Below are 24,209 nucleotides of genomic sequence, written 5' to 3'. Positions count from 1 at the left end.
TATATGATATTGAAAACTAAAAGTATGCATCATAAATCAAATAGAAACTATATTGCTATCGTTTTGTTAAGGTTTGTGTGGAAATATGTCTTCAAACGTATATAAACTCACATTTTGTAATTCATTTGTCGTTCGTTGGTCGCTCTCATGTGAATACTTCTTAAAGATCATACTTATTGGTGCTATTGTTAAATCGAATTTTTTCAAGGTGTGTTATCTAAGCCAAGTTCTGTACCAAAAAATGTGCCGTACTTTTAATAAAGATGGTTTGCATAGTTTTCAACTATAGTATTTTTAAGAGTATTTTAAAAATGATTTCATAATGAAATGAGCAAATGCACATGACCAGACACACACTTTACACATAAAACAAAATTTGATTATCAAATCATCCTTCTGAACACGGTTTGGTGTAATATTATTGTTGTTCTGTGATGTTTATGATTTAAGTAGGTACATAGGTAATTTAAAACAGTCGAGATATCTATAGTTCAGAGCGTATCACCCGAATGCGGCTATCAGTCGTGAAATTCTATCAAAAGCTCGTCTGCCCACCATTAGTATATTGTAGTAGTAGTTAATATTCTTTGCCTTTTATACGTTTACTTCGATCGTACTTTTAATTGCAATTAAACTATTTTATCCGATAGTTAATTGCAAAGCTGCGTCCATAAGGAGAGACTACGAAGGTAATTTTGTGATTATTTTACTTATTATCATTATATTATCAGAGGGTATCAAATACCAGTGAGTGTTGTTAGCCCAGCACCGCCAGAGATTGGCTGTTCATTTATTCATGTTCTCAATGTTTAACGTGCAGAAAAATTAACTGCCTTATCTTCAAATTAAAAGAGTCTTAGAATATGAAATTTATTTTATCATATCAAAGGAAAATGCTAGTTGTGTTCGTTTAATTTTTACATTGTTACTCAATAAATATAATAAACCAAACCAAAGTGTCAACAAATTTGTATGTACCTAAGTTTGTAATTTAAAAAAAAAGTGAAATATTTGTGATCTCTTATATCAGTGCGCGACTAAAATAAGCAGCGAATAGTTGTAATTACCTTCTTATTTAAATTTCAAGTTCCCAAATCAAAATTTAAAATGAAATCCAATGGAAGAACTTATGTGCCTGAAACGATATCCGAGACAACATCAAATGACAAGTACTTGTTACTTTTAAAGTTTATTGACATTTCAGTATCATCAGTGATTGTAGGGCCTTGTGTAATTGCCTACTGGAGGGGGACTTGGGAGCTGATGGAACTTATTTTGTTCCCTCAAAATGCTGGCATTTCCGCTTTGATTTCATTTGGATTAGGAGTTTTTGGCCATATTTTTTTCACATTATGTCAAAATAGTTTTAAGAAATCGTTTGATCCTGACAAAAGGAGATTGACGTATTATTTAGGATCGCGTGGATATACGGCTATATTCGGAATTATATGTGTTAATATGTGGCGAGGTGCTTGGAATCTGTGTGACCTCTTTACCAGTAGAACCTCATTAGGTGTTATTGTAATTTTGACGTTAATTGCAATATGTCTGTTAATCGTAACCAAAACAAGTCGTAATCTAACCGCTGCTCCGTTTGTTGTCGCCACAGATCAAAGACAAAATTATTTTGATATTTCAACATTTTTTAATACTCATGTAAGTATATTTTTTTTAAATTAAAGGTATGTATTTTGGTTAAGAGATTTTTTCTCGTAGTGTCAAAGTGAAAAAATAATGTTGAAATTACGTTGAAGTGTTTCGGATACATTTTTCTACGGGAATCTACAATAGACTTATTTGAGAGTCAATTACACTTTGAATTAATTTCTTACTAAGAGAGGGTAATGTTATTTTTTTCCACAAAGGTTAAACGCAAGATATTTAAATTTGAACATGCATAAAAGAATTAAGTAGTACCCGTGGCGTGGTGCTTCGTGTGAAGGGCTGTCACGCCAAAGGTCTTGTGGTTATATCCCTGTATGTGCCACCATAATTTAAAAAAAGTACGGGTACTGCCTCTTGCGAGGAAGTGAAAAATCCTCCAAGAGTAACTCATGTCATGAAAAGTAGGTCCCCTCCATCCCTAGAATCCCAGGAATGGTTGACAGTTGTAAGTCACTTGGCCCTAGTTCTCAATGGACTGTTGCGTCACCTTATTTACTTTTTTATAGTAGAATTAAACATCAAATAACAACATTTTAGTTATGTTTTACTTGAACCTTGAAATTAAATTGGCTATGTTTTCAAGTTTATAACAAAATAACTTTTGATATTAAATTTGTATAGTATTTTTTTCCTTTTCAGACATCACCCTCAAAAATGACCTTTATTTATTATAATTCGTTAAATACTAAAGTTAACAATTTTGAATGATATAATAAGTACTTAAAATCTCAAAATTTTAACTATTGGCTTGGATCTGGATTGTTTAAGATGGTGGTGCAGTGAAATTAAGCCAAGTGAAATAAGACCAATTTTCAAGAGTTGGCGTTATTGCACTTTAAAAAAGTTGGGCCCAATTTGGCTTTATTTTACTTAGTTCAAGTGCAATAAGGCCAACTGTTGGAAATTGGCTTTAATAAACTTTAAAAAAGGGAAATAAGGCCAATTATTGAAATTTGGCTTTATATCACCGCAGAATTTCAGACTTACATTTATTTTCGACGTTATGTCCGACTCAAATGGAATAGCTTATTGAACACAAATAAAACTACGTATGTAGGCTTGATTTTATATTTATTTAGCGATTTATTTTGCAAGTTAAAAGTTTTGTCTTCATAACAAAATAAAATTAAGCAAAGTTGACTTGCCTGTTCTGGTTTATTTCTTTTTACAATAAAATAAAATAAAAAAAAAAACTAAAACACAATTTTTAAACAAATACGTTACTAAAAAGAAAATTCAAATTCATAATTATAAAAATTAAAACAGTTTTTTCACGTGTTACATGTTTTACGAAATTTTATTTATTATTTCAGAAATTTCATCGCCCTGGACTTTACATTTTGGATACATTTTTCTCAGCAATTTTTGTAGGAACACTAGTCGTAATAGCATGGAGAGGAGTTTGGGAGTCCTTAGATATAGTTTTTTATAGAAAAAATGCTGTAATATCAGCAATTGCGTCGTTGGTAAGTTTAAAATTTAAATTTTTGGTTAAAATAATTGTTCGCTAGTTCAGTACGATGTTGATACAATGCAAAGTAAAATAATTTTTAAAGTTCTTAATAGTAATTTTATTTTTTTTAACCAACATATTCTTATGTCAAACAAGCAGCTCTTCCTGGCATTGCATGGGTAGACATTGTACTTATAGACAAGAGCATTATAATAATAGTAGTTTTTGAGTTCATATCCCTTTATCTTTTTAAAATTATCACTAAATATAACATTTGTTTTTGGTTTACATTAGTTTTTTTCATTATTCTCTTCGAAAGTGTATTTATTTATAAGAATCATAAAGGGGATCACTTTTGTAATCAAGGGTCTGCCAGAAGTATTTTAGACAAACTTTTTTACTATCTAACTTATAACTTATGGCTGAATCACAAAGACGCTTAATCTTCGGCTTTACCTGACGTTTACGAGTTCAGCCAAAAGAATTCAATGCATGCTATCACAAGGGAGCTTCAACCTCACGTTTCGTTTGACAATCGTAAGGAAAAGAACGTAATGTAACGTAATGTGACTCCAAATGGAAGCTCTAGTTCAATTATCTGAACATTAGCTTTGTCTGACAGCTCAACTGCTGTAAAAAAAATGTTAACAAACAAAATATTTGATTTGGAGGGATGAAATAATAGATAGATATGTAACGCAGACGTAGGCCTCGCCGATGAATCCGTCTTCGGTGCCACAACTTTGATCAGGTCCTATCCTCGTTTAACTTCTCCACTTTTCCCAGTTGTTGTCCATGCCATTTAGTTGCGCATCGCAAGGCTCCGGGCGTCCTTGACTATCCTTGCATCGGAGGCATGGTCTTTCCTGCTGTCTGCTACCATAAATTGTATCGTAAGGATTTTCCGCCTGATCTACCAAGCTTTATTTTACTGTGCCTCTTTATCAGCCTCGCGATATATTTCAAATAAATCAATGTAATACCTATTCCAAAATTGTCCTTAATAACAAATGTTGCTAATCATTCTTTGTGATACTCTCTCAAATGCTAATAAGAGGTTAAGGTGCTATTGATTGAGTAAATAAGACCATAGTCTTATACAGAATCAGATTGGATTTATAGAGATTTTTCGATTGGAAGATTCTTGATAGTAGTTTCTGCTGGCTTTAAAGAGACACCGTTATTACTGTTGGATTTCCAACGTATGAATATTTAGGGCTACATGATTTTGCGCAAGACAGTGACCCACAGATTAACTTTAACTCATTTAATTATTTTTACTTGCGTCATATAGGAACTTGTATCTGGCAAGGTTTGCATTCGTAATAAATTTCGAACTCACGATTTTAATCAAACATGACATTACCATGGTAGAGAAGTCGAAAAAAGTGGGTCCCTTGATTCCTTATGTCTGTGTGTCTGTTTGTACTGGCTGGTCCTTCAGCCCAAACTATTGGGTCTATTGAGTTCAAACTTGGAAATTAACTGATTTAAGAATAAAAATTACAGTGTTCCAATACAAATTTTTTGGGTAAAAATAAAAAATTCCAATTTTCTCAAAAAACGAACCGATAGATTTGTATTAAATTTTCTCTTATATATTTTTCTTATCTTACTTTTACAAAAAAAAAATATAAATATAAAAACGCACTTTTTTTGAATTTAAAATATTTTTAAATAAATTTACCAAAGCCTTTTTTTCACAATGTTTAAGAAAGGAGATCCTAATCATCCTGAGAACTACAAGAAAATATCCATTCTCAACTCGCTTAGAAAGATATTTGCTAGAATTCTTTATGAAAGATTATCTAGCTGGACTGAAAAACTAATCTTCTCAGCATATTTCATGCGGGATTCAGCTCTGGGTTCACCACTATGGATCACATATTTGCATTGACTAGCTTAGCTAGAAATCAAATTGAAAAAATCAAAAAACTTTATCCCTATTTCGTTGTTTTCAAATCTGCATTCGACACAGTCAACAGACGGGCTTTGTTTTATAAGCTCTCAAATATGGGAATGTCACTAAAATGTTTGGTGCTTTATTTTCAATTTCTGATGTCTTCAAACGCAGCTGTATGGGATGGATCTAAACTGTCAGAGTGGTTCGAAACAAAGGCAGGCGTTCCAAAGGATGCATTTTGAGACCTCTGTTTATTGATGATATTTCTGATATTCTACCGATAAAAGTTTTGCTCTATACAGACGATTTGATATTACTAGCCTACAATCCTTTTTCACTGCAACTTCAAATTAATAAACTACAGTCGTACTGTCAAACATGAGATTTGAAAATTAACGTTCAAAAAACAAAAACAATGATATTTGAAAACCAACAATGTAGAACAGCTCTGAAGAAGCCTGGAGACTTGGTAGCGAACGGATTGAATGTGTACGTGAATTTAAGTATCTAGGAGTTCTATTTACATATAACTAAAAAAGCAGTGTAGCTAAGTTAGCATTGAATTCAATGTGGCCGAGTTTTTTTGCAAATCCCGATATTGACCATTCGTCAAAATTCAAGGTTTTTATTTTTGGTTTCATTTTCATTTGTGGTTACTCCGTTCGAAGAGTTTCAATTGGTCGAAAGACATTTTCTTACACACATTTTTCGTTTTCCGAACTCCACGCCGACCTACGTGATTCATGTCGAAACAGGATTACCACCAATCTTATAAGAAAAATTAAGGCTATTTCAGACTATTATACGAGAGTGATGAAAAGAAGTGATACCAGTCTTCATAAATTGATATTGGTTAGACTATTGCAAACAAATGCATCACTTTTCAGGGAATAGAACCAGCTGGCTCTATCTCATGATATCGCGTTTTCGATAACTGAGCATCATCGTCTTCTTCTAGAAATATTTTTAGTAATCTAAAAATCACTAAAGCTATTTTAATGTTAAAAACTCAGCCGATTTAATAAGTACAGTTCTTAAAGCAATGGTGGAAATTTTCGACCTGAATTTCATCCCGCTTAGAGTTGATTTGCAGCAAATTTGTAACCTGTGTAAAAGATGTTTACCATTTTATAGCTAATTGCCCAATTTTGCAAGAAATTCGGCGATTATATTTCCAAGAAAGTTTTTTGTCTATCAATAGTCTTGACAAAATATTAAATGGTGCTCGGGGTTGGTATAAAACTCTGGCTTCTCATCCGAAATTGTAATAATTATATTTAACTTAACTACATTAAAAATCTTGTTTGTACATTTCTGATTAAATTTAGTAATTTTAATTATATTTCCTCCTTTTTTCTTATTTTTTATTAGTTTATTTTGTAATGTAAACTCCGGCAGACGGCAGAACAGCCATGACCGTATTCTTTAATGAACTTTATACAAAATTAAATTGAAAAAAACAGGGAATAATAAATAATAATAATGGTTATTAATATCGAAGTGATTACAATTAATATTATAGGATTACCAACATTTCTTAAGCCATGACCATGAGTGTCAACTTAGTGAAAAAAGATTTAACGATCAATCGTTTCAATTGTGAATCTTGGTTTTCAAAGTTCGAAAAACGTGTATTTGTATTTTCGAAAGCTAATATTTTCCTAAAAATTAAAATATATGCTGGTCCACCAGTTTCGGAATATCTTACGATTAATTTAGGTGGCAATAATTGCACTGTGCTACATGAAAATTTGGTTTTGCAGGAACCTGCAGGGTTGTAGTAATGACTATGTAGAACATGTTTTGGTACTTCAAAACTTTCGTAGGTAGCTACAAGAACTTAAGTATTACATTTCAACGGTTTTTTTCATTTTTTTTTCTTTCAAAATTTAAGATTTCGACGACTGTTTAAATTAATTTTTGTATACTTTTTTAAAATATATAATGTTGTCTTCTTTTGTAACAAGGTAATTTATAATTTATTTGTATTTTTAGATTATAGGATATGGAGTTACTCTTATAACATTTGTTTTACAACCGATTTTTCGTTGGATATGTGGCAATTCAATTGGAAGATTAAAGCTTTTTTTAGCTGATACATATTATTTGATGAGTTTTATGGGATCAGTTAATGTATGGCGTGGAATTTGGATGCTTCTGGACATATATCTATATCCAGGTATTACTTTATATTTCACGAATATTATATAATAATCAGGATAAATTTACTAGATTTAGTTTTTTTTAATATGTATGTACATTAACTTACTTATTTACTTTAGTAGTACAGGTTCTACGAAAACATCTGTAAAGTCAAATTATCTCTTAAAAGACGGGTTTTCGATTAGAAATAGATAGAAAACAGAAATAGAAGATATAAAAGATAGAGAAGAGAATCAAAAACAAAGTTTTCATTATTATTTTTAAACTAATTTTCTATGCAAGGATTTTGTTTGTATTCTTAAAAGAGGGTCAGATTCCTTTGTTTGGACCACTAGCACACCGGAAGTTGCCAGAGTTTACAGAAACTAAACAAGCTAGAAACTCTCACCTATAACAAGTAGTCACATTATGGTGACATCATTATGTCAGTTTGGCTTTCGGTCCTGCTGATTGACCATAAACCAAATGGTCTAAATCACTAAAACAAATAAAGCTTAAGATTGACTTTAAGGCTTTTTGAGACAACATCTATACCGATCTTTTGAGATCCGGGAAAGACTTATCTTCTTGTGACGAGAGCAATCAAGAAATACATAATTCTTCTAAACTTTTGCAAACATGGACAGAGTTTTGGCAAGGATGTACGTTGTTATGTGAATTCTTCAATATTATTCTAAAGCATGGAGGTCATTCCGTAAAATGATTACTGTCAGACGATAGCGTTCGCCGATAGTCTTCAGAGTGATATGGCCAAAACTATAGCGTTTAACGATAGCTAAATAGGTATCGTCTGCAATTAATTTCCAAATGTTTCGACTTTATTTAGTTTTGTTAAAAAGAGAAAGTGAAAACACAAAAAAAAAACAATTATTACGGTTACGAAACAAATTAAGAGATGAATCAGACCGCTTCAATCTCTTCCAACGCCTATACAAGAATTTTGTATATAGAAGACAAAAATATGTACAGAAGCAATCTTTCTTACTTGTTGTTAAATAATTTTTACAAATATAGTTTTATTTGCAAAGTTTTTTATATCAAAAGAGGCCTTTATAATGACACTGGAAATAATAAATTTGCCAGACGGTTGTCAAGCATTATCTTTCGTTGAGTTCATTTTGACATGTCACTTATAGCATAAGAGTATCTGAAATACACTGAACGATCTTATACTAAAAACGATTGACAATACGATAGTGACAAAGTTACGTGAAGACAATTATTGAAGATGTTATTAATGATTATCAGGACCGAAATGAGGGGAGGGCAACATGGGTGGAAGCCGTGGGGCCTCCACAAACGGGGCCCCCACAATAGAGACCTCGGAAAATTTGTGTTTCAAATTCCAATAAAATTCACTAGTAAACAACGATATCTTGGTGCGATTCAAAGCTATAAACAAGATGTTGTAAGACCCAAAAATGATTCTTGAATCGTCAATGCGATTTTGATAAAAACGAGGGAGTAGCCAAAAAAATTGTACATACTGATGAATGTGTACAGTCACACGACCGGACCAGAACGAGAAATGTGAGGTTGAATTCGCTCGATTACGGGAAAGCACAAGACGCAAATCCGTCACCCAAGGAAAAATGCAAAGTATCCACCCTCATCCCAGCGATTGCCCAGCTATATGTTTCTCTTACTGAAAGATTGCATGCTTATGAAGCTGTACGTTTGAGATTTGGATTCCTGAATCACATCGAGAAGTTGGATGCTGAAAATGTGCACGCTGCAGCAGAGGCCTTGATGAAAGTGTATACGGATGATCTAGAACCTAGTCTTGGTAATGAGTTGGTTCAAATTGTGTCTTTGATTGACTCATATAAAAAAGAAAAGGACTATGGAACAGATCAATCGCCGGAACTATTTTCCTACCAAATTCTCTAAAATTTCAGAGCTACATTCCCAAACGTCGAAATTGCACTGAGAATGTATTTGTTTTTGATAGTAAAAATTTCACTGGAGAGCGGTCATTTTCAAAAATGAAAATTATAAAAAATATGCTTCGGACCATGATGGGACAAAACCGTCTATCGAAGCTTTCTCTCCTGGGCATTAAAAGCGATTTACTCCGAGAAGTGGATTTCAATGAAATCATCAACCACTTTTCGGCGAAAAAAGCTCGAAAGGGTCCGTTCGTTAACCCTAACATTTAACTTCAGATAATTCTTTTTTTCGTTTATATTTATGTGTGTTTGTTCAATACTAAAATAATCTATTTGGGGCAGGGGGGCTTCCGCTTCTTTATTGCCCCGAGGCCTCTGGACCTCTAAATCCGGCCCTGGCGATAATCATTTAGACGATAAGTTTTTGAAAATTACGGAATGATTCACCGGTAGTACAGACGCCAGGCATTTATACGTAAGGCACTATCTTCAACAAATCTATATAACTCTTCGATTTGCGGACCCAAAACAATCTAATAAAGATCTTCATCTTGGTTTGGCTTCAATCGGAGCGAACAGCTGATTCAAAAAGTAATTCAAGTATCCGTGACGTTTCTCCTAGAAATTGTTTAGTCAACATAAGGGATTCATTTGCAGTCAACTGCATTATTTGAACGTACATTTTGACCAAGACCTTGCCTTAATTTCATGTCCCTTATGTAGTCTAAATCTGACCATTTTCTTTATTAGTTCAGAGCACAGCGCGCTTTATGTGTTGCAAAAATAATTCAGAGCGCATAGATCACAATTTGTTCAGAGGGTGTTCTGAGCATGCCCGGACTATGTCCAGTTTAGGAATCAATCAACTTAGTGGAGAGTAAGGTCGACTTACATTCATTAGGCATTATATTTTGGATGTTGTTTTTTGTATAATTATGACAATTATGTGCATATTTTCTTAACATTTGTACTTATCTTTGGAAGGTGACGAGTTTGGTAGCTTTGTATAGTTCTAAGATATCTCAGCGAATAAAAATTGTTTCATTACAATTAGTTCTTCAAATCTGTCCTATCTTCCTATATGTGTAATTATTATTAAACCAACAACAAATTTATTTTACTGTGTACATTTAATTTTAAATGAATAATTTTCATTAATTAATATAACAAATTTCTAATGTATTGTCACTTTTTTATTTATTTCCATTTTTAGATAGTCCATTAAAAAGCTGTCTTATATCACATTTGGTACCATTTTTAATTTTAACATTTTTAAATTGTGTCAATTCGATACTTGTGCGTGGGACTGCAGTTGATGGTGATGATGTGGAGTTCCCAATTGACTACGTTAAATTGCACCTGCAACACCAAAGAAGCCGTAAATACGCCAAAAAATTAAAAAAAGACGGGATTAGTCCAGTCAAAGAACGGGAAACATTAATGTAAATATTTAAGCTGACAAAAAAAATATCTTAAGTATTAATGTAAAAATGTATATAATGTTCAAAAATAATAAACAAATCATCGAAAATTACGTGATAAAATCAAAATGTCGAGTTTGATTATTGAATAATGGACTCTAGTGTTTTTTCAAGTTCGATGAAAAAAGTTTTGTCCTTGCTGTTATAACTTTTTGTTCTGACCAAATTTTATTTGTAAGAAATTGTTGGCCTTCGGAAATTAATTTAAGCTGAATTCAAATAAATTAAATTAAAATTAAATCCAGGGGTGGAATCGGCTAAGCAGATTGTGGATAAATTACAATCAAAATAATTGAATATGATCTTTGTAAATTGATAACTAAAAAGCTGTCACAAAAAAAAAATGTGATAGTCATTTTCAAACAAATATGTTTATTCCGAATTGAGCTACCAGACGCTTACACACACTAGTGGAACATCTTAGTCAGTTTTTTTTTCATTAAAAAACACGTAATTGTGATCGACAAAGCTTACGACATTAAAAAAAAAACAAGAAAAGTAAGAATGTTATTCAAACACAGCCAGTGATACTTTTATTTAGATATTTTATAGGAATCAATTAAAAATTTCACTATGGAAACAATGAATTTTGACAGTTCTATGATAGTCAATTATCACCTTAGCCGATTCTATCACTTTCGCCAGTCCCCTTCCCCTAAATGTTTGGCCCTCTAGACCACCTATCAGTTGTTTTTCCAATACATGGTAATTTTTATTTTCAATTTTATCTTCGTGCTTGAAACCAATTTTGTTATTTCAAAACAAAGTTTTTTTTAATGAAATATTAATTTTCCAAAGATCAATAAATAAAACATTTGTTTTTTAACATTTATTTTAATGATACATAACAATAAAAATTAAAAATTCAATATAATTTTCAAAAAATAACACATAGATACTATTGTTGTAAGGCTTTCGTCTATTTCGAAATACAATAAGCTCATACGGACAACACACATATAACAGAATTGTTCAATAAATATGACTATAAACAGATTTATTTTGGACGTTCTGACCAATGTTTCTATTTTATAACAATAAAATACAATATAAGTTTTTATCTAAAGTGTATACATGTAGATGTTGGCATAAATAGTCCTTAAACAGGTCCTTAAAATACAAAAACAAAATTATTCACATTATAAATATGCACTGAAAATGAAATAAATGTTATTACATTTCAAAATTTGAACTTACCCAAAAAAGTTTATTGCCTATTAAGAAAATGAAGTACGTAGTGAAGAACCAGATCATAGCAATATTTATATTCCGTCTATAAGAATGAAAGAAATTTAACTTCAAAATACAGTATTTAAAACTTATGAGATACATATGCTTCAAATATAATATGTGGATTAATACTTTTCCGCCCTAACAATAACATTTTATTGTAAAATTGTAAAGAAAAGAAAACATGTTCATTTTAATCGATTCACTCGTTCACACATTCGGTATTTGGCGTACATCTATCCCCTTCCTCTTTACTTCATAATGAAACATGTTAACTCGCCATAACTTATTTATTCGTCTTAAAAGTTACACACTCTATTTAGACTAATAATTATACATAACATACAAATAAAATACATAATTTACTTACAAATTTAATAATTTATGTTTCAAAACATTTCGATTAATATTAAAGTCAATTGCAAAATCATATTCATTAAAATCCATACAAGCTCTTGTGATAGGATTATACTTAGCATAGATAGTATTGTGGTAAGGAACATTTAAAAAATCGCAATCACGAGGGCGCAAGTTTCTAGAAGGCGCATAAATAAAAATTCAAGACATGAAAAACAAAAAGCTTGAGTTTAATTTTCTTCTCTGCGCAAGAGGTTTTCAAAATCAAATGGGGTGGCGCAACAGTCCGTTGTGAACCAGGGCCTAGTGACTTACAACTCTCAACCATTCCTGTGTGCGAGTACTGTTGTCAGGAATGGAAGGGACCTACAATTTAAGGCCGAATCCGAACGGCTAATTTGAGAAAGCACTTTTTCATGACAAGAATTACTCTTGAAGGAATTGTCAATTCCTCGCAAGAGGCAGTACCCGTGAAAATTATTTTTTTTTTTTTTTTTAAATTAAGGTGGCACAGGCAGGGATTGAACCCAAGACCCCTTGCATGACAGTCCAACGCACTAACCATCATGCCACGGCAAGAGGTTTTAGATCAATTAAAAAACACCTTGTCTCATAAGATGGAACATTTGAATAACCAAACATTTTTCGTAAGGCAAATTTTGTGAACCTTTTTTAAACATTTTCTATACGACGAATGCTAGACGCGGTATAGGGGCTCCATATAACAGTACAATATTCTAAATGTGGTCGGACGAGACTAGAATAAAGAGCTTTTAATGTATGTATAGGGGTCTTCGAAATCTTTTGAATGTCGAAAAACAAACCCTAGCATAGAGTTTGCTTTTGAGATCGCATGGTCTATGTGATTTGAGAAATTCTTTTTGGAAACGAAGATTACGCCTAGATCCTTATGGCCATTAAGTCTTTGTAATATGTAGTTTTCAAGTTTATAATTATAATTTAATGGAATGTTTTTTTTTAGAAAATGTCACAACACTACATTTTTTATTGTTAAAATAAAGCCCATTGATATTACACCATATAATAATTTATATTTAAATCAATTTGAACTTTTTTTGCATCGTTAAGTGAATTTATAGAACTGAACATTTTCAAATCGTCAGCAAATAGAATACATTTAGAAACAGTAAGATGTAATGGTAAGTCGTTAGTAAAAATGATAAAAAGAAGTGGTCCAAGGTGACTACCTTGAGGAACACCCGAAAAATGTGTAATTTCCTTAGATAAAGTAATAGCAATTTTTACCACCTGTTTTCTATCTACTAAAAAGCTCTTTATCCACATTAGGAGCTGAGAGTGAAATCCAGTTTTTTTAAGAGAACACTATGTTGAACGCGATCGAAAGCCTTTGAAAAATCAGTATAAATAGTGTCAACTTGAAAACGCATTTCCATCTGTGATAGACAAAAATTTAAAAATATTGACAAATTTGTGGTTGTGGATCTACCTGAAATGTTATTGTGAATCTAACTGTAATAATATTTTACAATTTGTTTTTTACTACAACTTCGAAAATTTTAGGAATTAACTGCAGTTTACAATTGGTTTGTAATTTTCAATCGAACTTTTTGTACCTGATTTATGAAGGGGAGTTATTTTAGAGTATTTTTATTCATCTAAGAACTCATCATTACTTAAAGAAATGTTAAATATTATATAAAGCGTTGTAGCAAGTATATAAGCACAAGTATTTGAAAGTATAAGTGGAATTGTTGAATTTCTACCAATTGAATTATTATTTCTTACAGTGTAACTTAACGAAAACTTACATTAATCTATTACTTAATAACTATATACTTTTCTCTTTCTTATTAAGAATATTGTTCAGTCTAATTGTAAAGTAATTTTCAATTTTCTATTTAAAACACTTGCGATTTAACCTCCATTTGAGTAAGTTACCTCTCTTAATAATAAATCTTGAATATAAGTATTGAACTTGGATTTTTATTGATCGGATTTTATTTCAGGAATATTGTTTGGTGAAATCGACAAACTTTTTTTCAAGAGATAAAAGTACTCGTAAGACATCGTCTGCAGATAACTGCAAATTACCAAGATCAGGCATAGGATCTGAATATATTGTGTTAGCATAGTCTAATTTGAGATTAATAAAATAAGATTGAAAAAACGACGCTAAGTTATTGCAAACTATATTAATATCATCGGTCAACATATTATTATAAGTCATGCTAGATTGAATCCCAGTTGAGTTTCTTTTCGTGTTAATAAATGGGCAAAAACTCTTAGGGTTTTTCTTAATATTCAATTTAAGAGACTAGATGGATTGCTTGTATACTTTTTTTTCAAAAACTCATACTCCCTTCTAATTTGTTTGAACTGTTCATTTAAAAGAATTGAAGATTTTTGTTATTAAGTTTATTCATTACATTTTTCAGTCTTGATACATATACTTTTGTTGAACCAAAAAGGTTTATTTGAACTTTTAAATAACATTTTTTTAGGAACGTAAGAAGAAACTGCTGAATCTAAAATATTCCGAAACAGAGTAAAAGTTTGTTCAGTATCTTTACTGCTTAAGATATGTTGCCAATCTTTAGTGTTTAAATAAGTTTTTATGGAATCATAATCAGCTTTTTTAAAATCATACGATTGTGGATTATTTTTCGATTTAGATTCATTCAAAATGGAAAAATTAAAAACTATTTCAACTGCATTGTGATAAATGCTATTTTCTAAAATTTTACAAGATGGTTCATTACATTGAGTTTCAAGGCAATTATCAATAACAATTAAATCCAAAATACCACCAATAGAATTAGAAATATTGTTGATTTGATACATATTTGAGGCTGATAAACTAAATCACCAAAAACTATACAAAATAACAATTTTCATCTTTATCTTTAGCAATATCTACAATATTTTTAATGTGAGACTCATACAAAAGATTTTGAGATGAAGGTGGGATATATGATATGAAAATATATAAATGAATATATTTAAAAGACTGAATAAATGGATCTACACAAAAACAAATCTGATCAATTTCGAAAAAAATATAAGGTAGCCTAATTTCTCTACTTGTAAAATTTGATTGAACAGCCTATAAAACTCCTTCTCCTTTAGTTTGACCAGTTTGACTATCTTTGCGAAAGACATTGTATTCGGAAGGGAAATATTCACCATTCAAAAAGTTATTATTTAACCAAGTTTCACTTAAAGCTATAATGTCGTATGGACAGTCCTGGGTAGCAATAAAGAATTCATGAGATTTGGTTCTCATACCGCTCGCATTATGATTAAAGATGGTAAAACACTTGTCGAAGCTAAAAATCGGAAGATTTTTTATTATGTTGTCGTTGGATTTTGTTTTTGGCCTAGTCCGTTTTTTGAATGGTTCAAAAACTGCTTAACTTGTACACAAGTTTGCCATAAAGATAAATGAAAAACAGCATCAAAAGATCTCAAAGATACACCAAGTTTAAAATTAATAAAACGCAGTTTAGAAATATCTGCATTTTTGTTCACCAATTTAGCTCAAACAAGATTCTCTGCTGGCAGATTTAACTCTTGTGCTACAAATTTCGTAATGTCGTTTTCATTGACAGTATTTTTAAGCCGAGAAACATGTATAAAGAGTAGTTTAGGTACAGAAGGAAGAAAGGAGACGGCGAGAACATCGCTGCCTATTAAATGTTGTCGTTTCCTACACTTACTAGTACACGCAACATTATTGTTCGCTGTAACATTATTAATTACAACAGCTTCAGCCAACATCATCATCAACAGCAACAAGTTTGTCACTTTCGTATCGATCATTAATAGCAACAAATTTTACTCTATCGACATTAACATCAAGCGTATACAACAACAACATCGGTTTCAATTGAATTGTTATTATCACTGTTGTCATTGTTGCTAGCATCGATTATTTGCGTTCTGTACATTTAAATCTGCACGAGAGGGGGATGCAAATTATTAAAATAGCATTGGTTAGATAGAGATAGTAGGCTAAAAATGCAAATATCTTCATAAATGCAGAGTATGTTAGAAGTCCCATAATAATTTATTCTTAAAACAAAATAAATTAGGTCTAGAGAACTAGGTCCCAGTGAGTTACAACTCCTGTGTGCGGTAATGTTATCAGGGATGGAGGGAGAAACCGAACAGCTAATTTGACAAAGCACCTTTCATGACAAGAAATACTCTTGGAGGAATTGTCAACTCCTTGTAAGAGGCAGTACCCGTGAAAAACACTTAAGATGTCACAGGCAGGGATTAAACTTCTGGCACGACAGTCCTATACACTACCGATCACTCCACGCATGGTGGCGAGTTTGTGAATTGAAAAATCATTAACAGGTCTATTCTGCTATTCATCTTGTGGAATTTTACTTCAATTTTCACTGATAATTATTCTGCTATTCATTCGAAGTGAATCTATGTGTGTCGGTAATACTGCGCGGTATTCTTTTATTCACGTGAAAGCATTCATTCTATACAATTCAGATCCGCATATATAATGCAGTGGATTTTTCATTTGTTAATTTTTGTAATTAAAATGTAAGTGAAAACTAATTTATTGCTAAATTTAGAATATTTGTTTTATAAATAAAACTCTCTGTTTAAGGATTCTCTTATTCCTTTGCCTACAATTCGAATAAAAAATGCTGCCCATTCACAAAAATTACACAAACTATTATGTTTAGGTGGATTGATTAAACTTAATTTTTGTATGAATCAAAACAATTTATCCAACATTCCCAAGATTTTTACATGAACAGCTGTTTATTGAATGCCAAATTGGTTTGGGATAGTGTAATTCACCCGATGGTTAGCAGAATGCAAAGGTCGTGTGAAAGAGAATAGAATGAGTGAATCGAATATACGACCCACGTGAATAGCAGAATAGGGCGTAAGTCATAAGCAAGTTAGTGACTTATGAATTAAATTGTTTTTAATTATAAGTAATTGCAACTGGGTGCTTTAAACTTCCTCATTTACCATTTTCTAAAGATTTTTTTAGCTAAAGATGCACTGTTAAACTAAATGTATATGTAATAAACACAGTTCGATAAATTATTATTAATGTGGTGAAGTTGTGAACAAATATATGCACCTTCGCCTTTCTAAGAAATAGCTCATACAAAAAAACTTACCATTCTACACTTTAAAATAAAATTAGTCAACCCAAGATACCTATAAAATAAAATATGCATATACGGCATTTGTTGGCTTGCGATTTAATTCTTTTTAGTTCATAAGTCAGTTTATGATTTGTCAGTTGACTTTATCTAAATTTTTCTTAATTCAGTTGGTGAATTGTGAACTAAAGCCATAAGTTAAGCTAAAACTGAGTTAAGCTTTTTCAACGCTGACTGCTAAGATGAAATTTACATTTGATTCCTCCGCAACACACTTATTGGATTCTTTAATGACTTTGATTACTTTTTCGTATAAAATACATATATAAATATATAATATAAGAAACTCCTTAATTTCATTGTTCTAATATTACTTAAGGACTTCATTAAAGATAACTTTGTAAATCATTGTATCTTGAATAACTTCCTTCTCTTGTCCAGTTGGAAAACTTCATATTAAATTACGTACATATATCATTCAAACTAATGCTTCTAGCAACTTACCATGTTTTCAATTAATTGCGGCCTATGCCTGCGAACGGTTTTTACTGCTTGAAAAACATCAACTTCTCCATGTTGAATAACTTGCTCTATGCAGGCGTTAGCTGCACAATAAACTCCTGCTCTGCTTCTTCCATCCCTGAAAGAGAGGAACATTATATTTAATTTTTTTTTCCAAAAATATATACCATCCAGTTTTGCCATTTTAAGAATTTTAGCGAATAAAAACTTAACATTAACATTCCATTTAGGGCCCAATTATAGCTCTCATTGGTTTTCATCATTTAAGCCAATTGTTGGAACTTTTTTTGGCAGGTCGTTTATAGCGATCATGCAAAATTTGTGTCATTGATTCCAGATTGAAATCCATTGAAAATATTTACTGACAGAAATAAGATTTGGAACTGTGTAAAATTGGTACGCAACGTGCTCAGCTGTTTAGGAAAATGAATATCCATCCGAAAAATAGACACAATAATTTTTTTTTCTTAAAATTTAATGTGTGATTTCCCATCGATCAGAATATAATTTTCTTTTCTAGTCAAAGGAAAACACAGTAAAATATCCATTCAATTTTTTAATTTTCCGAATTAATTTCAATGATAGCTATAATGACCTCCTTTGCTGAACAAAAATTCTTTCCCTCATAGAAGGGAAGCAGTGATATTGCTGGCTTGTATAACAGCGGTCAGTGTACGTCGATCTTTGAAACTGTTGAGATTTTGCAATTGAAGCTTTCTGTTGATAATACGTGTACAAGTCATTGTAAAGAATGCATATAATAGTAATTTTAGTGACCTTTGTCCTACCATAAAATAAGACACAAAAATTCTTAATTTTATCTTTTAAAATAGTTCTTACGGTGTTACTACGCAAACTGGTCCATAATCAGTTTTCCTTCTCCAGCTTTCAACCATATTCATCAAATAAACCAAAGAATTTGTTGAGCTTGGCACCTTGAATCAAAATTATTATTTAAAAAAAAAATATAGCATATTAATGAGTAAAAAATACCTTATGCCCCATCGGCCAACATGTTAATTGGAAAAACTGTACTGTCCGTGTAGGGGCCTTAACTCCAGCCATCATTTCAGTTAAAGAGACAATCTACAGAAGGGTTTTTTTATATACTCTAAATGTATTTTGAAATTATAAATAATTTACTTTTTTGTTTATTTTATATTCCCATTGTTTAATGTTAAGATATTTTCTCGATGATGTGTAATGAACTGAAAAAACTGGTCCATATTTCTCCATTTTTGACTGAAATGGCCAAAAAGATGGATACTGCTGTGAATTTTGTGGGGGTTGACAAAGAACAACTACTGTTGAACATTCATGATCGTATACTAGTGACCAAAACTCGCCAAGGGTATGTTTCATAGGCCATTCTGTGACAATATACTCTCTTGGTTTTGTATATCCCTTAAGTAAATAGAAACGTAATATTTATTTATATATGATGTATAAACAATTTGTTATGACGTCACAAAAAACTAATTATATCCGATATAAAAATTTAAAATATTAGAATTTAACGGAAATTTAAATAGAATTGGAACTTATATAAATGTTACTGGGGTAAGTAGAAATGATTTATCTTATGTCTAAAAACACGTGTATTAATAATAAACATAAATTTACTCACGTCAACAAATACAGAGTTAATGTAATCTGTAAAAGCATTCCCTTGAAATGATGTCAAATACGGTCGAAAGTTATCAGCTAGAATTCCAAAGAAAAAGATTTGTAAGTAAAAACTTCTTCTTTTTAACAGTAAACACATTTTCGGTTACAAAAAATACTTTTCTAATTTACAAATAACTTTAAACAATTTAAAAATAAAAGTTAAGTACCCGACACCTCACCACAATATCAGGGTACCCAGTTATGTTTCAATTAAAAAAACGGCCTAGCTACTGATAAAGCTTCGGTTCCCAACCCGTAAAATCGTCGGCCGATAAGTCTTCTTCCCAGCATCAGCAAAGTTTTCGAAAAAAATCATCAATAGGGCTCTGACTAAGTGGGCTGCGGACAACAAAATAACTTGGGATAAACAGTTCGTTTTCAAGGCGGGTCATGACACAATTCATACTACGTCTAAACTCGTTTCTGATAACAAATGGAATAAATCAAAACAACAATGCACAGGTGCTGTTCTGGTTGATCTGGAAAAGGCCTTTGAAACCCTATGGTTAGAGGGTCTTTACTTAAAACTGAGCAGGCTTGGCATAAGCAAGCCATAGTTGTATATACTTTATGATATGCTTAACGGTAGAAAGTTTTTTGTCAAAAGTGGCAATGTAACTTCTACCACAACATTCTTAAATAAAAATGGTCCTCAACAGGGAGCGGTGAATTCGCCGATTCTCTTCAGCATTTACACCAGTGATCTGATAGGTAGTCTTACAAAGGCAATTGCGTATGCCGACAAGATCCAGCGATATTGCGACGACTGGAAACTAAAATAAATGTCCAGAAGTCGGAGACAATTCTGTTCCGGGCTCCGTTGGCTAGGGCCACGAGAGACACGTGCAAGAATTTGCGCAAGATGATCATCGTTGATCTTCAAAGGCAACCATTAGCGAGCAAAATTGTAGTGAAGTACCTCGGTATCTGGTTAGATCAGTATTTATATTTCGACAGACATATAAATTCTGCTCTGACCAGGGCCAAAGGAGCCTTTGCTCTGACGAAATGGATGTTTTACAGCAGTGAGCTTGACCCCAGAGTGAAGGTAATTTGCTACATGGCCATCATACGGCCAATGATCGTTTATGGTTGTCCTGTGTGGTTCAACGTTTCCCCTTCCCAGATGGAGAAGTTTGTGTTTCGAGCGGCAGTGTTAACAACGCTGTACCGGTTCATATCGAACTGCCGAATCTTCTTTCGTGCATTACTATTCCAACGAGGTCCTATACAACGGGGCACGAATCAACAGAATTGACAATTTCGTGATAAAACTCGTTCGAGGTCACATTGCAAGAGCTATGTCTTCCACCAACTATTTAATTTTCGGGGCGTTCTATCCGAACGACGAGTATTTTGAAAGTGCACGCTTGAGCGGCTTCATTCCACCAGAGCCATTACTCTTTTTAGATGCAGTCTGATATAAGATAGATTGGCAGTTCCGCTAATCTACCACGTCAGACGACGAACCGTGGATAGGTGACTCCTGTACAATCGGGACGTCATGGCACAAGGCGGAGCAGAGCTCCTTCGGTTCAGTAGGGCTGTGTCCGAACGGGACCGAACTGATAGGTTGAAGGAGGAGAACCAGTTTTGGTGGCTTCAATCGCAGTTGATAGTGGGTAGTCGGGATGGGTTTGTAAGCCTTGGCCGGCTTACATACTTGTTTTATAGTTTTAGGGTTTAGTTTTAAGTAGAAAAGGCATGGTGGCACAAAAAAAAATACAAAAGAAACATGGAATGAAATTCCGATCTCCGGCCGGAATCGAGCGAATCAAGCTCATTTCAACTCGGTTCAGGTATATAAAGAATTGAGGCTGGCTTCAAGCTCGCTTCAACACCACATGTTAATGCAGCAGTCTACGAAAAAACCCCCTCCTTGAAGCAATTGTTAAATGAACTTTTCTTATAGAATCTCAATATTCAGGCGTTTTCTTACCATTTCTTCTTGAAAATTGTCCAGTTTATTAATTTGTTTGTGTTTTTGTTTTATTATTATTTTAACAGATCTTCTTTCAGCTGTACCAATTTTAAAAATACAAAAATCTGGCTACTGCGGATAGTTTTGTTGGCAATTTCTCACTGTACTATATATGGAATACCAAAAAAACGCACTTATTTTAAAGTATTTGATAATTGTCTACAACCACAATTGTAAAGTTCACAAACGAGAAACGCAGCATATTATTAAACACTTCTACCGACCACAACGTTAAGAGCGTTAACTTCAATTTCGGTCGTTATTTTCGCCCTTATAGACAACAATTTTAGTAAAAAAAATATGAATCTGCATATTTGTTGTGTGATGTTGCCTTGTCAGTTAGACAATGGTTTGGTCCAAGTGTCGAAAATATCGCTGCCGTTTAGGTGTCAGTATCAAACTATTTAAATCAGTCAATTCCATGGCGGCGTTCTCAAGAAATGGGGAACGATCAGACCAAATTTTAGCTTATTTTGCGTAGGGACCTTTGTTTACACATATACAGGATAAAGCCGACTCAAAAATTGAAGCCGATGGATCCTTTGAAGCGACGACGTATGTTCTCCGATTAAGCACTGGAAAAAATGCGCCAATAAAGATGATTAATTTCATCGCAAATTCATTTTCAGTGGCAAGGCTCATTTGTGTTAATGGACAATAACCATTTTACATTATTGTTGGGTGAAAGTCTTCATTTCCTCCATGAAGCTAGACTGTTTGGTGCGGTTTACATGCCAGAGGCGACATTATTGGGCCTTTTTTTTATCGACGATAACGATTGTCAAGTTACTGTGAATGGCCAGCGTTAACGCACCATTATTACCCTTTTTTTTAAAGAAATGGGGACTTGGATAAAATGAGGTTTTTAAAGGATTGTAACACATTTTAAACATCAAACCTAGATCGCTTAGACTATACCACCCCAAAAATGGTATTCGGTAAAAGCTTCCATGTGTCCATCCCTTCAAGATTCTACTGGGAAGAAGAGAGACGCTTGATATCACTGAGCAGACAAAGTATAAGCTCTACAATTGGAGTAATAACGGGACACTGCCTCATAGGAAGACATGCTCCGAGGCTAGGGGTCTACACAAATGACTTCTGTAGAAGCTGCATGGACGAGGAGGAAGAGGAAACAGTCCAACGCTTTCTATGTACATGTCCAGCACTCTCCATTAGAAGGAATTACTTTCTCGGTAATCCCTTCTTCGATAACACCAGTGAACTGGCAACGATTGACACAAAACGTCTCTCTAACTTTATTAAAAGTACAAAATGATTTGTTTAAATTCATTATGAGTACCTAATTAGTGGTATCACAATGGACCCTTGAGGTCTACGTGCATCAATGACATCTGGACAGCCACTCCAACCTAACCTAATCTTAACATCAAACCTTACAGTCGATTTATTGAAAAGTAAGTTTAATGAGCGTTCGTGCGATTAAGACAATTTTTTTTATGAAACGTTAACGCCATTGGCTTATGCAATGACGTTGGAAGGCCTCTCAGCCAAAATTAAACGTGAAATAGCTACCGTTTCTGTCCAAATGTGTAGCCGAGTCATTACAAATTGCGTCCAACGAATCGACGGCAACGCCGCTGTGGCAATATGAACGAAGTCGAGTTCCATTCATAAATGGTTTGAGTGTACGTCAAGCCGATAGTAAAGTTTTTGAAGTATCTCAAATAGTTTTATTTAAAAAAAAAAGTTTTCCAGTCCTTATTGGAAAACCCTTTGTTATTTTGTCTAAACCAACTTTTAAAGTGTTGGCAATCTTTTAAAATGCATATGTATGAACTTAAATAACTTAATTTAAAATAAGTCGAAATAAAGTTTGTGAAAAAATATAATTTTAAATATATTTACGTGGGACACACAAGACATCTCTATTTTTTTCCCTGTTATCCGCTCGATGTCCACCAGCACAATCACCAATTGAGAACCTGAGAAAAAACAAACGCTAAATTAAATACAATTTTTCTTATAAAAAAATTGACTGAGATTTATAAGTCTGCCAATGTTTAGTAAAAAATTACGTGTTGTGAGTTTAATAAATTACCTGGGAGTTTGCTTACAAATCTGTAAATACTCCTTTTGGTATTCATTGACTCGTGTGATGGGATCTTTTTTAGATTTGGCTTTTAAACGTTCTGATAACTCGCTTACAGGAAACCAAGTGTTTCCCGAAGTAAGATGCTCTTCAAGAGTATCGTAAACAAACTTGTATTGATCCTGTAAGGAAAAGATAAAAACAGAAAAAGGACATCATGTTAAATAATACACAACGCGATTAAATGTGTGTACCCTATAGGTAATATGTTTGTATACTGTATTCGAGTTTACGGGTATATGTTTATGCAGGTATTAAAAATTATTAAGTACCAAGTTTTCGATCAAGCCCTTCCTGGATTGTCGCATTTTCTTTAAGTAGCCATACACATGGAATGACTCTTCTTCTTCTGCCAATTCGAGGTTCGAATCAATTGATAAATAAACTCCAGAACGTCCACCACCATCACTAAAATTTTATACGAATTGATTGACCGTTTTATTTTTTGATCCAAAGCAAAGAGGTAAAGTACGAACCTGCAATGAACTAACATTGGTCCTCGTATATCGCTTGCTTTTATTATATTGCCAACAACAGAACGAACTCGACGCCTGAATTCCAAAACGGCATTTGAAAATGGACAAGAATGTGAATACCATTCTGTATAATGAAACTGATAGATAAGCCGCTCTTCGGTGACTTCACCAGCCTTAACAAA

The 24,209-nt window shown here is 32.7% G+C and overlaps 2 protein-coding genes across 2 annotated transcripts in view; one reads left to right on the top strand and one right to left on the bottom strand.

The window, feature by feature from the left end:
• Window positions 1–742: 742 nt before the first annotated feature.
• On the top strand, window positions 743–10,623 carry LOC129951158 (uncharacterized). Its single transcript, XM_056063179.1, has 4 exons — window positions 743–1,656; window positions 2,979–3,131; window positions 7,017–7,200; window positions 10,287–10,623. Exons 1-4 carry the CDS (start codon window positions 1,108–1,110, stop codon window positions 10,517–10,519), a joined length of 1,119 nt encoding a protein of 372 aa, XP_055919154.1. The 5' UTR covers window positions 743–1,107; the 3' UTR covers window positions 10,520–10,623.
• Window positions 10,624–11,368: 745 nt separating this feature from the next.
• Window positions 11,369–24,209, bottom strand: part of LOC129951157 (receptor-type tyrosine-protein phosphatase kappa) — a 33,559-nt gene continuing 20,718 nt past the window's right edge. Inside the window, exons 9-19 of the mRNA XM_056063178.1 lie at window positions 24,028–24,200; window positions 23,824–23,959; window positions 23,501–23,673; window positions 23,308–23,384; window positions 19,417–19,493; window positions 18,933–19,193; window positions 18,783–18,875; window positions 18,630–18,724; window positions 17,772–17,907; window positions 11,752–11,827; window positions 11,369–11,664 (exon numbers count right to left, since the gene is read on the bottom strand). Of these exons, the coding sequence (XP_055919153.1) occupies window positions 11,762–11,827; window positions 17,772–17,907; window positions 18,630–18,724; window positions 18,783–18,875; window positions 18,933–19,193; window positions 19,417–19,493; window positions 23,308–23,384; window positions 23,501–23,673; window positions 23,824–23,959; window positions 24,028–24,200 (1,287 nt within the window). The 3' untranslated portion in view covers window positions 11,369–11,664; window positions 11,752–11,761. The remainder of the gene's footprint in view (window positions 11,665–11,751; window positions 11,828–17,771; window positions 17,908–18,629; window positions 18,725–18,782; window positions 18,876–18,932; window positions 19,194–19,416; window positions 19,494–23,307; window positions 23,385–23,500; window positions 23,674–23,823; window positions 23,960–24,027; window positions 24,201–24,209) is intronic.

The sequence above is a fragment of the Eupeodes corollae genome, chromosome 3 (genome assembly GCF_945859685.1).
Source record: "Eupeodes corollae chromosome 3, idEupCoro1.1, whole genome shotgun sequence".
NCBI classification, from domain to species: Eukaryota; Metazoa; Arthropoda; class Insecta; order Diptera; family Syrphidae; genus Eupeodes; species Eupeodes corollae.
Note: the sequence above shows the minus strand (reverse complement) of the source record. Positions and strands in the feature narration are given on the sequence as shown.

Excerpts from the sequence above, each read along its gene's own strand:
- LOC129951158 (XM_056063179.1), top strand. The coding sequence starts at position 1,108 with ATGAAATCCAATGGAAGAACTTATGTGCCTGAAACGATATCCGAGACA. Across the intron at positions 3,132-7,016 it reads TATCAGCAATTGCGTCGTTG|ATTATAGGATATGGAGTTAC; the intron begins GTAAGTTTAAAA and ends TTGTATTTTTAG. Across the intron at positions 7,201-10,286 it reads GGACATATATCTATATCCAG|ATAGTCCATTAAAAAGCTGT; the intron begins GTATTACTTTAT and ends TTCCATTTTTAG.